Here is a 16,881-nt window from a genome sequence, read left to right as displayed (position 1 = left end):
TGCATAACCCTTGCTTGGCTTATTTCTAGCAGAGAAAACTTAGTTTGGACTCCATGGAAAGGAGAGAACATCGACTAAATCAGTTATGAAAACTCATCCTGCTTGCTCAATTCAATGCTCAGCAATTGCTCAAGGGTAGCCTACAGTAATGCCAACAAAGACCCGTGGTCTGAGGCTCGTTGATGGGTAAACGGACTTACCTAATCTTGGGGACCCCAGCCTGCTCACTCCTGTCTGGTGGTGGTCCTCTCCTAGGCAGTCACCTGTCTTTAGGCACAAGGACTTTAAATAAATATCTGAGACTTTGTTTAGAGCTCAAGGATAATTTATCTTCCCCAACAACATTTTACTATACATATTATGCCTTTTCCTCCTCCTCCTCCTCTTCACTCTGAAACTCATTTATCCACCTGGGATTGAACTTGGTTCATCAGTGCAGTCCCCTTGGTGAAATATCCCAGTCATTTTGAGCCTCATCAGAGGTCTTTGGCTCTGGTACTTCACCGCCCACTTCTGTGCTTTATGCTTTACTTTTTAAAGCTTGATTTTATAGCTGGGTAAGAACATTTCCCTTTCTTGCTGCATCGAGTGGATCGCCATCAGGGAGAAGGAGGCCAACCATGTCATGGCTCCGGTCACCGTGTAGGCCAGACCTAAGAAAAGGCTGCTGCCTCCACTCCACATCAGCGTGGAGAGGACGACTGACTTTTCTCCTTGGAATCTGGTTACTGGAAAGTCTAAGGAAAGAAGGTCTGTTAAGGATCTGTCCTCGCACTTCTTGGCTCCACCGCTGTGTATCCTAAATGCATTAGGTCGAACTACACCAAATTGCTATTTTGTAGGTAAAAGCAGGGTTGATTATTCAATTTCATATGATCTAATCATCATCAAGTGGTACGTTGTATCTTATTGGAATGAAATTAGTTGTCATGTATGAAAGAGATTCTGACACAATTAGATCCGAATGACTTACAGACAACTAAAAACTGAATATTTTTAAACCCAAGGAAATCAAAAGAATATTGATAAGCAAACCAAAATTTTGGTTCTGTGAATCAAGGAACCCAGGTAGGCTAAAGTCCTTCATAGGCTAACGTCTGAATTCCTACCTCAGGGAAAGTTCTTCTATAGGAGTGAAGAACAAAACCATAACGAGCCATCGCCCTGCCCTGTGTGGCTCAGCTGACTGAGCTTCGCCGGTGAGCTGAAAGGTGGCCGTTTCTATTCCTGTCAGGTTTTGGGTTTGATCCCTGGGGTCAGAGTGTGTGCAGGAGGCAACCGATGGATGTTTCTCTCTCACATTGATGTTTCTCTCTCTCTAAAAATCAATAAAATTATATAAAAATAGTGAACTATGTGACAAAATATTTTTGGTGGGAAAACTGAAGGCGGGGCCTTCGCTTGGGTTTTAGAAAGGCTAGCATCCCTTACTGCTGGGAGAAAGTGTTTGAAGTGGGTTTGCTATCGTTAGCATTTTAATGATGTCATTTTGATTATGCATGTGGTCTGAGGTTTTTTAAACATCTGGTGCCTTTTGTAAACCAAACTAATAAACAAATAAAGGCTTCTCATAGCAACGGCACCGGACAGCAGCATTTCCCAGCAAAGCTCTCAAAAGGCCTCATGTCACTTGGCAACATGCTATTTAAAGGCACAAGGAAACTTATGAGGAAACTAGGTCTCTCTCTTTTATGTCAAAATTCCTCATTGTCACCAGGTCCTTGGGTGCCACCTTGATTCATCTGCCTGTTTTCTCTCTCCCTCAGCTGTATTAGAGGGTCTTTTCCTCACACAAAGAACATCTTTTCTCCATTAGAAGTGGTCGGCATTTTCCACAGCTCAGGCTTACTTCCCTGGGTGCATTAGCCAGGCCATTAACTGGGTGGAAATACCCACACCAGCGCCCAACACAGGTAGTGCAAGGCTAGGGCTGAAACTCGGGACAGGTTCTGCGTGGAAGATTTAGATTTGAGAGTCATCAGCCTTAAAATATGATTGTGACTGAAGTCACCCAAGGAGAGCTTGTCTCTAGAGGAGAAACAGAGTGTCTCCTTTGTTTGGAACACAGACTCCCTTCCTCTTCCCCTCAGCCCCGAACTCACTGTCATGCGTTGTGAGCAGTTCATCACGGCTGTTCTTTTCTCTCCCTGTTCCTTGATTGCAACGCTAACTGCTTTACTGGAAAGGTGATCACAGACAAAGTTGATGGGATCAGAAGGTCCAATCCAGAGACCACTGTCAAGCAACTTTCAATCTCAATGATCTCAATTTGGGAAGGGGGGAGGGTTTTGCTGAAATCTTATTTAAAAGATAGCATGCTACGGCTTACTGTTTGATCTGCATAATAGAGCAATTTATGGCTTTCATTTTCACAGACTAAAAGCACAGGACCTGCTAAGGAAGGAAATGAAGGCAAACAATACTCCTGGCCAGCAAACAAAAGGAGGCAACAAACTGACAGGTGGAGATGGTGTCACACCAGGGTGTATCTCTGACTGAGGAATGTCCCCACTCTGCGCTGGGATAGAAATGATGGAGCAGGGACCTGGAGCACACGCTGTCATCCACTTATCCCCAAGATTTCTCATTCAAGCTCTCCAAGTGGTAAAGAAACTGAGGAGGTATTTTGTGCTAAGATCCTGTCTACTGGGGGTCCCACAAACCACTCCTGACCAGCAGCCCTCAGTTGCCACGGGGCTGACCCCAAAGCTGTGTACAAGCCCTGGAAAGATGCTGCCTCCCAGAGAATTCTGCCTCAGGGGGAATCAGGAAGACACTTTAAAATGAAGTCTGAAGACCAGAATAAGTCTAAGACCAGAATGAGTAAATAGTGTTTAAGTAAACAATTTTTAAAAGATAGTGTTTGGTGTCATTTTGAAGTGAAGTGTCGCCCTGGCCAGTTTGGCTCAGCAGTTGGAGCGTCAGCCTGCGGACCAGAGAGTCCTGGGTTCGGTTCCTGCTAGGGGCACATACCACCAAAAAAAAAAAGTAAGAAAATGAAGTGAAGTGTCATTGTGGTGAAGGAAAGGCAGTATTGCCTATAAGAGAACTATGTATTTCTTTACATGGATAAATAGATTTGATTGAAGAACAGAAAAGTACAGACTAGAATAATTAAATAACTAGTACCCAGATGCACACTGATTGTCCTTCATTGCAAAAAGAAGTAGTATAAAAGGATATTGTAGGTTATGTTGAAACTATAGTTACCAGCAGGCAAGCCTTCAGTAAAATACTGGATTCGATGGAGTCGACGGTGCAGTTTTTTGAAAGTGGGAAAGGCAGCTGTCCGCATCCACACAATAAACTCGTCATTGATGAAGCCATTGTTTCCTACATCCTTTCTGTCCAGTTCATAGACAGGCTTAGGCCAGTGTGGCGGCTTTGCAGTTCCTGTGAGAACAAAATAATGGACATGGTTGGGAAAAGCATCTACCTCCTTTAGTTTTTCTTAGAGTAGAAAATGAAATGACTCAATTATTTGAGGAAAGAGAAATAGAAATTAGACTTTAAAAAAAGTGTGTGTGTGTGTGTGTATGTAAACTACCTGTGTATGCAACCATTAAAAATAATGGTTTTATGGGAGTGGGGGACATCTGTAATTCATTCAACAAGAAAGATAAGTTTTTAGTATTTATTTATTTATTTTATTGTTGAAAGTATTACAGATGGTTGTGCATATATGCATATAAATTCTTTGGTTTGTCTCTTCCCACCCCTTCCATCCCCCATCACAATGAGGTTTGTTAGTCTGTTCCCTACTTCTGTGACTCTGGATATATTTTGGTCAACAGCTTATTTTTTTCATGATGTTCCACAAATAAGTGATATCATGTGGTACTTGTCTTTCTCTGACTGCCTTATTTCGCTCGGCATTATACTCTCCAAGTCCCTCCATGTCGTCTCAAAGGGTAAGAGATCTTTCTTTCTTATAGCTGCATAGTGTTTCATTGTGTAAATGTACCACAGCTTTTTTATCCACTTATCTACTGATGGGCACTTGGATTGTTTCCAGATCTTAGCTATTGTAAATAGCACTGCTATGAACATCGGGGTACATATATTCTTTCTGATTGGTGTTTCAGGCTTCTTAGGGTATATTCCTAGAAGTGGGATCACTGGGTCAAATGGCAGTTCAATTTTTAACTTTTTGAGGAAGCACCATATTGTTTTCCACAGCGGCTGCACCAGTCTGCATTCTCACCAGCAGTGTACTAGAGTCCCCTTTTCTCTACATCCTTGCCAGCACTGTTGTTTGATGATTTGATGATGGCGGCCATTCTGGTAGGTGTGAAGTGATATCTCATAATCATTTTAATTTGCATCTCTCTGATGATTAGAAGATGGTGAGCATTTTTTCATATGTCTCCTGGCCATATGTATGTCCTGTTTGGAAAAGTGTCTATTTAGGTCCTCTGCCCATTTTTTAATTGGGTTCTCTGTCTTCCTTTTGTTGACTTGTAATAAAGATAAGTTTTTAAAAAATTATAGTTATAAAGACTCTAAGGAAATAGGGAGGGGGCATGCTGATTATATTTTCATAAGATTTAAAAAACCCAGCAGAGTATCAAATTATATGTATATTATGTGTCCAAAAATGAAGCATTGAAAAAATAGGTAGAGCAAAATAATAGTGATTGCATTCTGTGATAGTATCATATTCTCATAGCACCATGACTTCATTAGTAATCTAAAGAGAATAAATTAAGAAAAAAGAATGACAATCATGGATGAGGCAATGCAAATGGGAACTTTGGTGTAGAGCAGATAGGTGTGTGGATACACATTATCTCTGGTAAAATAAATTTAAATTTAAAAAATAAATAAGAAGCCCAAAATTAAACTACATTATCTCTGGCAATCTAGGAACATGCATCAAAAGCTTTAATACATGTTGCAAATATTTCATCCCAGAAATTCTACTTCTAGGAAAGTATTCTAAGGAAATAATCATGCAAGTGCATGAAGATTGTGTTACATAGATATTCTCCAAAGCACTGGGCCTAAGAGCTCAATGTCGAAGGAAGGAGGAGGAATTGGTAGGTGGCAGGAGGCGGGGAGCAAAGGTGTTGCAAATCCATTCTAAAGCCAGGGAGCCCGGTAGGTTTGAGAGCTGTAGCCATGCTGGAAGCACGGGTGTGTGTGTATGTGTGTGTGTGGGGGGGGTGTTTGGAGGGGGTGGGGGGGCAGTGCCAGGAGATGAGTCTGTTGTGTTTACCCTCATCCTCACACTGCCCACTTAACCGGGGTGGGCATGTCTGTCTCTCACTCTACAGCAGACACTTGAGTACAGTGTCTTCCACATCTTTTTTTCACAGTCCCATGCCTGCCTGGCACATAGTAGGTGTTCAATAAATGCTTGATAAAGGAATGAGTGATTCCAATTTAAGCTTATAGAAGTTGTGAATAAAAACCGTATTGAATTTCAAAGAGCTAGTCAACAAGAGAAAAATTGGTTAATGAACTATTCACTTTTATAAGACTGGTTCTACTCTTAGTAGGATCCAATATGCTAAATAGGGAGCCTTTCTCTACTTTAGTCAGAGCTCATGACTCAAGGCAGTGTGTCCCATGGGGTGCTGGCATCCGAATAACCCAGGGATCATGTTAAGAATGCAGGTTCAAGTGTGCCCTACTTTACTAACTCCTGATTCCACTTGAGCCCATGTCTCCAAGAGAGTATGGGAACCATGGTCAAAGAGGCAACAACTTACTGCATTTTCTAAGTTTGGTTGGGTCATTTGTAGTCAGCCATTCATTCAACAATAAACATTTCTTGATTGCTTACTTTTTATCAAGCACCAGGGATACAAAACAGCATAAGATCCAACCCCTTTCCTCAAAGAATTCACAGATTGTAGTGGGGATGACAAGTATTCAAACAGGTTATTATAGTGTATATAATATGGTAACTCTTACAATAGAGGTGAGAACAAAATGCAGTGGGAGATAAGAAAGCCAAGGACCCTTTGTGTTAAAGGCCTCTGGTTATGTGGTAAGACAAACAAAACAAAACAAAAAACAACAATCAATATTTCCAAGTTTCTTTTAAAAACTAGAAATTTGCTCTTCCCCTAAGCAGCCTGAGATGACCTCAAAAATAATTCACTATTTATTTGTCTCAGAAAACCTCACAAAATCATGCAAATCAAGAGATTCAAACCTTCGTGTTCACTTTAAGAACACTTGTGAAACTGCCCAGGCCATTAAGGGTGTGCCTATCCGAAAAGCAACCAAGCACTTGAAGGTTGTCCCTTTACAGAAGCAATCTGTGTCATTCTGTTGTTACAGTGGTGGAGTTGGTAGTGTGCCCAGACAAAACACTGAGCCTGGATGCAGGGTTGGTGGCCCAAAAAGAGTGCTGAATTTTTGCTGCACATGCTTAAAAATGCAGAGCAATGCTGAATTGAAGGGTTTCAATGTAGACTCTCTGGTCTTGAATCATCCAGGTGAACAAAGCTCTTGAAATGCGGTGCAGAACTTGCAGAGCCTGTGGGTGGGTGAACCCACACATGCCCTCTCCCTGCCACATTGGGAGGATTCTACTGAAAAAGCAGAGTGTTCCTAAACAAGAAGAGGAGGTTGCACAGAAGAAAAAGATATTACAGAAGAAACAAAAACTTATGGCCCAGGGGATCCAGGATGGCTGCGGAGTAGGTGGAAACGACACACACGTCCTCTGAGCACCAAACCAGATTTACAGCTTAATTATAGAGCAACCAACTGAAGGACAGCTGAACAGAAGTATTATATCCAAGGATTTACAGAAGCTACACAAAGACTAGTAAGAAGGCCGGAGACTCAGAGAAGGTTGGCCTTCTGCACCCAGGTTTAGTGGCTGAGAAGCCAGAGGGATATCTTGACTGCAAAAGTCCTCTCTGAGGAGTGTGGGGACTCGAGCCCATGCTGGGACCCCCAAACCAAAGCACCAGGATCTGGAAGAGGATCCTGAATAGCATCTGGCAGCAAAAATCAGTAGGGACTCTGTCTGCTGGGAAGAAGAGAGAGTCTGCTAAAATCCCAGGTGCTCTCCTAAAGGGCCAGGACCCGAGAGCTTGCTCTCGGGCACTTACCCAGAACTCAGGGAAAGGAAAGGCAAATCAGGGTATACAGGAGTCATAAAGAGAAGGTCTGGGTGGTGTGGCCCCGAAGAGAGATCTAGAGAGTTGGCTACTGAGGTCCTGGTCCTGAGTCAACACTCCAAACTACCCTAAGGTGTCAACTTTCCAGGGTCAGGCACTCTTATTCTTTTAGCAGCAGCTGGGGAAGTGCACTAACCAGGTCCTCCAAATACTGGCAACAGCACCCTGCCAAGCTCGAGTCCGGCAGAAAGGACTGTTGGCTGCACCCAACAGGGACCTGTGGTGGACTCTTTTTCTGGAGAAATTATAGGCAGAAACTCAAACAGTCATTGAACTGTGTGGCTTCAGAATGGAGGCCAATCTTTCCCCCCTCCCATGGGTTTGGCAGGCACCACACCAGATGGAAGACTCTCTTGGTCTGTCATTCTAAGTTCTGGTGGTCCTATCCTGCTGAGCTCAGTTCTATGGAGGAAAGGGAGTGTAGCTCAGAGCTGAGACTTTTGGAGCACTGCTCTATCAGAACCTTCCATCAGGGTCTCTGGTGGCACGGCTGTGGAGCTAAGAGGAGGTGTGGAACTAGCTCCTCTCCTGTGGGCTTCCTTGATCTGTTTTCCGAGTCCCACTGGTCCTGTCTTGTAGGGCTCAATTCCACTGGAGGAAGGGAACACAACTCAGATCTGGGACATTCAGAGTGCATCTTCTTCAGAGACTCCAGTCTGTGGCTTGAGCAGACATGGTTACAGAGCTAAGGGGAGGAATGCAACTCACCACCTCCTGCAGCCCAGCTGGTGCCACCTCCAATGATCTGTTTGCCCAAGTCCTGGTGGCCCCACCTGTCTGAGCTGGCTGCTACAGTGAGACAAGTGGCTACACCCAACCTGAACTGGTGGTGTATTCCTCCTGGGGGAGCTAGAGTTGGAGACTCTAGCAGAAACTGACTTACCAGCCTGTAGTAAGGGCCACATTCTCTCCATTGAGTGCCTGACCACACTGCCCCTGTCCTCCTGACCTGGTCACACTGCCCTACCAAGTTTGAGCCATGTGGAAAGGTTAGTGAGGAGCAGCCCAGTTAGGGCCACTCTACAACCTTTCTTCATGAGTCTGGAGGAAGTCCAGGCAACCTCAGAGTTGGGGGAAGTAGCTGACAGGTGGACACTAACCTCAGGGAGCCTTTTATTTATATTTATTTGAATCGTCACCTGAGGATATTTTTCCATTTATCTTCAGATAGAGTGGAAAGGAGGAAGGGAGGAAGAGAGAGAGAGAGAGAGAGAGAGAGAGAGAGAGAGAGAGAGAGAGAGAGAGAGAGAGAGAGAGAGAGAAACATTGATGAGAGAGAGACACATCAACTGGCTGCCTTCTGCATGACCCCAACCAGGGCCAGAGATGAACTGCAACCAAGGTATGTGTCCTTGGCTGGAAGTGAACCTGCAACTCCTTGGTCCGTGGGTTGATGCTCTAACTGCTGAGCCAAACTGGCCAGGGCAAGGAGCCTTTTACTGATCTTCCCCTGACTCAAAGTTGCAAAAGCCAATCCTGGTACACAGCCTGGCCCAGTAGATCCAGCTACAAACAGTAAATAGTGTGGTAACTCCAGATGGGTAGCCCAAGTCTGGTTATATGCAATGTCTAACATCAACCTGCACTGGAACCCTGCCCAAGTGGACCCAGAACCAATGCAACCAGTGCTGGGCTTCAAACTACACCAAAGCTCGACCCGGCTATCCAGCCAAAGGGGAACTGCAACAGGCTCTTGACCCTGCCAGGAAAAACTCCACCTCAGGGAGCATCTCCTGAACAGTGAGTCATACACAGTGAAGGAGCTCTATCCTTACAGTCAGCTAGTCTGAGGGTTAACTCTACCCATGAACAGGCCAACAGCATTCAAGACTCAATTACAATAGGAAAGGGCATATAGCACACACAAGAATAATTTCTGGAGCACCTAGTTCAGGTGATCTAGAAGATTGTGCCACTGAGACCCACATGGCACCTGTATCAGAAAGCCCGCATAACAAGCTTGGGAGTCATAGCAGATCTACCTAATACACAGAGACAAACACAGAAAGGCAGAATAAGTGGGGAGACAAAGAAATATGCCCAAAATGAAAGAACAAGAAAAATTCCCAGAAAACAAATTAAATAAGATGGAAGCAACCAAGATACCAGATGCAGAGTTTAAAGCAATTGTTTTAAGGAAGCTTAGGGACCTTAGGGGAAGAACAGATGATCTCAGTGAGAACTTAAAAAAGAGATAGTAAGCATTAAAAAGGACTCAGAAACCAGAAATAAGAACCAGTCAGAAATGTAGAATATAATTCTGAAATAAAGAATACACTAGAGAAAATCAACAGCAGGTTAGATGAAGCAGAAGATCAAACCAGTGATTTAGGGGACAAGATAACAGCCAAGCAGAATAACAAAAAAAAAAAAAAAAAAAAAAAAATTGAGGAAAGTCTAAGGAACTCTGGGACAATATCAAGTGTAACAACATCCACATCATAGGGGTATCAGAAAGAAAAGACAGTGAGCAACGGATCGAGAACCTGTTTGAAAAAATAATGGCTCAAAACTTCCCTAATCTGGTGAAGGAAAAAGTCACACAAGTTCAGGAAGCTCAGAGTCCCAATCAAGATGAACCCAAAGAGGCCCACACCAAGACACATTATAATTAAAATGGCAAAGTTTAAAGACAAAGAGAGAATCTTAAAAGCAGCAAGAGAGAGACAGTAAGTTCCCATAAGGCTATCAGATGATTTCTCAACAGAAATTTTGCAGACCTGAAGGGAGTGACATGAAATAGTCAAAGTGATGAAAAGCAAGAATCTATAACCAAGACTACTCTATCCAGTGAGGCTAGCATTGAAAATTGAAGGTGAAATAAGGAGCTTGCAAGACAAAAAAAAAAGGTAAAGGAGTTTATTACTATCAAACCACCACTACAGGAAATGATAAATGATGTTCTTGAAGAATAAGAATGGGAATAATAATAGGAAGAAGAAGAAGGAGGAGGAGGAACGGGTGGAGGAGGAAGAGGGAGGGAGATAGGTATAAAAAATAAAGTGGGGGTGTCAATGAGAGAAAAAGAAGAAACATTTGTAACAAAAATAAATTAAAAGAGAAGAATTTGATTAAGATCTCCCCACCAAAAGAATAAAATGGTAAAAAAAAAAAAAGAATAAAATGCTTGTGTTGGCCAGTTGGCTCAGCAGTTTTAGTGTTGGACCATGGACCAAAGGGTCATAGGTTTGATACCTGGTCAAGGGCATGTACCTGGGTTGCAGATTTGATCTCTGACACTGGTCGGGGTTGTGTGGAAGGCAGCCAATTGATGTGTCTCTCACATCGATGTTTCTCTCTCTCTCTCTCTCTCTCTCTCTCTCTCTCTCTCTCTCTCTCTCCCCTCCCTTCCGTTCTATCTAAAATTCAATGGGAAAATATCCTCAGGTGAGGATTAATGAGAAAAAAATAATAAAATGGCAATTCTGCGGTCCGGAGAGACCTGGGTTCGGTTCCCACTAAGGGTACGTACTTCGGTTGCAGTTTGTCCCCGGCCCTGGTTGGTCGTGCGGGTGGCAGCCACTCGATGTGTCCCTTCACATTGATGTTTCTCTCTCTCTCTCTCCCTTCCTTTTTCTCCCTCCCACTCTATCTGTACAAAAAATGGAAAAATATCCTCGGGTGAGAATAAAAATAAATAAATAAATAAATAAATAAATAAATAAATAAATAAATAAATAAAATGGCAATTAATAAGTACCTATCAATAATAACTTTAAGTGTAAATGGATTAAATACTCCAATAAAAAGACATAGGGTAGTTGAATGAATAACAAAACATGACCCATACATATGCTGGCTACAAGAGACCCACCTCAGAACAAAAGATACACACAGACTAAAAGGGAAGGGCTAGAAAAAGAATATTCCATACAAATAGAAACAAATAAACAATAAAAGCTGGGGTAGCAATACTTATATCTGAGAAAATAAACTGAAACAAAGGCTATATTAGGGACAAACAAGGACACTATATAATAACAAAGAGAGCAATCAAATAAAATGATATAACCCTTGTTAACATCTATATACTCAACATAGGATCACCAAAATATATAAAGCACACTCTGATGGACATAAAGGGAGAGATAAACAGTAATACAGTCATAGTAGGGTATTTATCAATGGATTAAATCTTTCAGACAGATAATCAACAAGGAAACAGTGGCATAAATGACACACTAGATCGGATGGATTAACTGATATCTTCAAAGCATTTCACCCCAAAGCAACAGAATATATATTCCTTTCAAGTTCACATGAAATATTTTCAAGGATACACCACATGTTAAGACACAAAAATGTCTCAGTAAATTTAAAAAGACAGAGACCGTATCAAGCATCTTCTCTGACCTAATGCTATGAAACTAAAAATCAATCACAAGAAAAAGAAAAAGAAAAACACTGAAAACCATTCAAACACCTGGAGGCTAAATAACATGTTATTAAACAATAAATGGGTTAACAACAAGATCAAAGAAGAAATCAAAAGCTACCTCTAAATACAACAGTTCAAAATTTATGGCACATAGCAAAAACAGTCCCGAGGGGGAAGTTTATAACATTACAAGCAAGAAAAATCTCAAATAAACAATCTAACCCTACACCTAACAGAACTAGAAAAGAACAACAGACAAAGCCCAGAGTAAGTAGAAGGAAGAAAATAATGAAGATTAGAGCATAAATAAATGACACAGAGACTGAAACAATGATATAGAGATTAAAAAAACAATACAAAAAATAAATAAAACCAAGAGCTGGCTCCTTAAAAAGATAAACAAGATTGACAAACCTTTAACCAGATTAATCAAGACAAAAAGAGAAAGAGCCCAAATAAATAAAATCAGAAATAAAAGAGGAAAATAACAACTGACATCACTGTAATACAAATGGTTGTAAGAAAATACTATGAACAACTATATGCCAATAAATTGGACAACTTGGGTGAAATGAATCAATTCTTATAAATATTTAATCCTCTAAAACTGAATCAGGAAGACTCAGAAAATCTGAATAGAATAATTACAATTAATGAAATAGAAGCAGTAATTAAAAACACTACCAGCAAACAAAGATCCTGGACCAATGGCTTCATGGATAAATTTTACTAAACATTCAAAGAACTAACACCTATTTTCAAACTATTCCAAATAATCTAAGAGAAGGAAAGATTTACAAGCTCTTTTTACAAGGCTAGCATTATCCTAATTCCAAAACCAAATAAAGACACTAAAAAGAAAGAAAATTTTAGGGCAATATAGGATTTTAGGTGTTAAAATACTCAAGAAAATATTTAGCAAACTGGATTCAACAATACACTGAAAAGATCATAAACCACTATCAAGTGGGATTTATTCCTGGGATGCAAGGTTGATATAGCATTCACAAATCAATAAATGTGACACATTACCTAAATAAAATTAAGGATAAAAACCACATGATCATATCCATAGATGTAGAAAAAGCAGTAAATTCCTACACCCATTTATGATAAAAGCTCTCATCAAAGTGGAAATACAGGGATCATACCTCAACATAACAAAGACCATATATGACAAACCCACAGCTAACATCATACTCAATGGGCCAAAACTAAAAGCATTTTCCCTAAGATCAGGAACTAGACAAGGATGTTGGTTTTCTCCACTCTTAGTTAACGTATTACTGGAAGTTCTAGCCACAGCAATCAGACAAGAAGAAGAAATAAAAGGCATCCAAACTGGAAAAAGAGGAAGTAAAACTGTTATTATTTGTAGATGACATGATACTGTACATAGAAAACCCTAAAGACTCCACCAAAAAACTACTAGATTTAATAAATGAATTCAGTCAAGAAGCAGGATACAAAATTAATAGTCAGAAGTTGGTGGCATTTTTATGCACTAATAATGAACTATCAGAAAGGGAAACTAAAAGAACACTGCAGCAAAAATATAAGGTACCTAGGAATAAATTTATCCAATGTGGTAAAAGACTTATACTTGGCAAGTTATAGGATACTGAAGAAAGAAACTGAGGAGGATACAAATAAATGGAAGCATATGCTGTGTTCATGGGTTGGAATAATTAACAGCATTAAAATGTCCATACTACCCAAAGCAATCTACAGATTAAAAACAATTCCTATTAAAACACAATTGACATATTTCACAGATCTACAACAAATATTCCAAAAACTGATATAGAACCACAAAAGACCCTAAATAGACTTAGCAATCTTGAGAAAGAAGAACAAAGTTGGAGGTATCATACTACCTGATATCAAACTATACTACAAAGCCACTGTAACTAAAACAGCCTGGTACAGGCATAAAAACAAGCAGAGAAATGAAATAGAACAGAGAGCTAAAAATAAACCCCCATCTTTATGATCAATTAATATTTGACAAAAGAAGCAAGAACATACACTGGAGTAATGACAGTCTCTTCAATAAATATAATTGGGAAAATTGGATAGGTACATGCAAAAAATGAAACTAGACCACCAACTTACACTATACATAAGAATAAACTAAAATTGAATAAAAGACTTAAATGTAAATTGCAAAACCAAAAAAATCTTAGAAGACAACATAGGCAATAAAATCCAGCATCTCTAGTAGCAATATTTCTGCTGATTTATCTCCTCGGGCAAGGGAAACAAAGGAAAAAATAAACAAATGGGACTACATCAAAGTAAAAAGCCTTTGCACAGCAAAAGAAACCATTAACAAAATGAAAGGGAACCCACTGCATGGAAGAACATATTTGCCAATGATACATATGATAAGGAGTAATTTAGAAAGTCTATAAAGAACTCACACAATTCAACAACAAGAAGACAAACAGCCCAATTTAAAAACAGGCAAAGGATCTGAATAGATACATCTCCAAAGAGGCCATTCAGATGCCCAAAAGACATATGAAAAGTTGCTCAGGGTCAGTCGACCCATGCACCAAGAGGTTGCTGGTTCGATTCCAGGTCAGGGCACATATCCAGTGGGCCAAATCCCCAGTGTGGGGGCCTGCTGGGACGGCCAATCGATGTTCTCTCTCATCGATGTTTCTATCTCTCTCTCTCTCTCCCTTCCTCTCTCTCTAAAAAAAAAAAATCAATAGAAAAAAATTATTTAAAAAATTGCTCAGGGACACTAATCATCAGAGAGATACAAATTAAAACCACAGTGAGATATCACCTCATGCCTATCAGAATGGCTACTATTAATAAATCAAACAAGTGCTGGAGAGGATGTGGAGAAAAGGAGACTCTAGTACACCGCTGGTGGGAATGCAGACTGGTGCAGCCACTGTGGAAAACAATATGGAGTTTCCTCAAAAAATTAAAAATGGAACTACCTTTTGACCCAGTGATCTCACTTCTGAGACTATACTCAAAGAAACTCAAGACACTAATTTTAAAGAATATATGCACCCCTATGTTCATTGCAGCATTATTTATAATAGCCAAGATCTGGAAACAGCCCAAGTGCCCATCAGTAGACGACTGGATAAAAAAGCTGTAGCAAATACACAACAGAATATTACTCAGCTATAACAAAGAAGAAAATCTTACCTTTGGTGACAGCATGAATGGACCTAGAGAGTATTATGCTAAGTGAAATAAACTAGTGGGAAATAAACATATGATCTCACTTACATGTGGAATTTAATGAATAAAATAATTTAACAAACAAAATAGAAACAGAAGCCTAGATACACTGAACAGACTGACAGCTGTCAGAGAGGAGAGGGTTGGAGGACTGGGTGAAAAGAGGTAAAGGGATTAAACAAAAAGTATATGTGACATATAGACATGGACAACAGTGTAGTGACAGCCAGAGGGAAATGGGGGTGGGGGGAGTGGAAGAGGGCAAAGGGGGGATAAATGGGGATGGAAAAAGACTTGATTTTGGGCGATGAGCACATGATGCAATACGCAGAGGAAGTTTCACCAAATTTTATACGTGAAACCTGTATGGTTTTATTAATCAATGGCATCCCTATAAATTCAATTTAAAAAACTATGGACCAGAAATAAATTCAGCATAAAATAAATGCTAATAAAAGTAAAGGAAAAAAAAAGCCCCAAACCTAGAAATTCAGTTATATAGTGACCATACATGCCATTTTGCCTAAGACAGTCCCAGTTTATGCCTGTTGTCTGTTATCCCATCTAATTTAGCACTTATCCCAAACAAATAATGTTCACGGTGTGTGAGATACCCATGTGCAAGTGAATGGAGTGCTTACTTTAACATGTGATTAGTGAAAGATCACCAGAGACCCTTTTAGTCAAAAGAACATATCCCGGTGAACCCTGCCAGCTGCTTGACATTCTAGCCAGGTGGGCCAGAGCCTGTCTTGGCCTTTGAGATGCATAAGTATGTGAGACTACAAGTCAGCGGCATCAGTGGGAAGTGTGGGAAATTATAGGTTATGTTATATGTACATGACATAGTGTGGGAAATAGATGCTGAGCGGTCTTGCTGAGAGTAGTTTCAATTCTCTTGCAACACTGGTTTTTGTTATTTATTACATAATGCAAATATAAAACTATTTTATTGTTTGATACCTGTTTTTTTTATTTGCTAGTAAATCCCTTTAGCTGTAAAGAGTTAATGGAACATATATGTTTGATGTAAAATTAAGTACAGTTTCTCAAGAAAGTTGATGGATGTGATACTTGCAGATTTTGTTGGCATTTACTCCCCCCACCATGGGAACCATCATGATGTCATTGATCTGCATGAAAATCAAAAGACATAAATCTGCTGCAGAACCTCAGAATCTACTTCAAAAGTTTACGCTTATTTTGTAAAGAATGTATCCAAAGACAATGCTTTACCTCGTGTAGTTATAGAAGATCCATTTATGTCATTATGTGGGCATGACTTGACTTTTCATTTAGGTCAAATGAGTTTCCTTCTAGTTTCACTTTTTTTATTAGAATTTTTATTATTTGTAATCAAAAGAAACCTTTAATGTGTTGACTCCACTAGCACAAAAAAACTTTGTAAACAGTTAAATGAGGCCAGTTTTTTATATCAATGTCTTCAGATGCTCCAAATAGAAAACCAGAATAAGTTAATTATAAGAATGGCCTGTTTTTTTTTTTTGGTTTGATTCTTCATGGAATCAGTGCAAACCTTTTCGATATTCAATTGTGGAAGATAAAATCTTTGACATTGTAATAACTATTACTATAAATTCAATTAAAAAATTCAACAATCAAATGTAAACTTTTTGGTTTTGTAATGATAACTTAAATGCAAATTTGGTGGAACACAACATCCAGTATAGATAATTTTATTAGTTAATTGAGAAATCTACAGAGAAATGTACTTAAAATTGCTTAAGGTACATATACAATTCACAATTATACCTAAACAAGCTACAATATTTTATTAATCAAAATAAGAGCTGTAGTTGTGCAAAGTTGAGTATTTTTATATATTCAGTTAGATAAACTAAACTGCAAAATTTTTACAATGACATGGATGCTAAATCAAAGAAATGCTTCAGCATGGGAGTACATGTGGTCTGTCTTTTTACACATCACCAACCAGAATTTTAGAAATGTTTGAGCCCTTGAAGAACTAGTTTGTTGACCCATCCCGCAGGTGGAGCAATGAGGACTCTAGAGGGGGAGTGAGGATGAGGAGGGACAAGAGACACAGAAATGGAGACAAGACAGGGCTCTGATCAAGTCTAGTTTATTCTGGGGAGATCCACACTATATATAGGGCAAGAAGCAGAAAAA

At 39.9% G+C, this 16,881-nt stretch overlaps 1 protein-coding gene across 1 annotated transcript in view; it reads right to left on the bottom strand.

Moving 5' to 3' along the window:
• Window positions 1-534: 534 nt before the first annotated feature.
• LOC118616870 (cell cycle control protein 50C-like) overlaps window positions 535-16,881 on the bottom strand; it is a 31,035-nt gene continuing 14,688 nt past the window's right edge. Inside the window, exons 7-8 of the mRNA XM_036242373.1 lie at window positions 3,182-3,393; window positions 535-735 (exon numbers count right to left, since the gene is read on the bottom strand). Coding sequence (XP_036098266.1) covers window positions 535-735; window positions 3,182-3,393 — 413 coding nt within the window. The remainder of the gene's footprint in view (window positions 736-3,181; window positions 3,394-16,881) is intronic.

Source organism: Molossus molossus, unplaced genomic scaffold, assembly GCF_014108415.1.
Source record: "Molossus molossus isolate mMolMol1 unplaced genomic scaffold, mMolMol1.p scaffold_m16_p_5, whole genome shotgun sequence".
NCBI lineage: Eukaryota > Metazoa > Chordata > Mammalia > Chiroptera > Molossidae > Molossus > Molossus molossus.
This window is presented reverse-complemented; position numbering and strand designations above follow the sequence as displayed.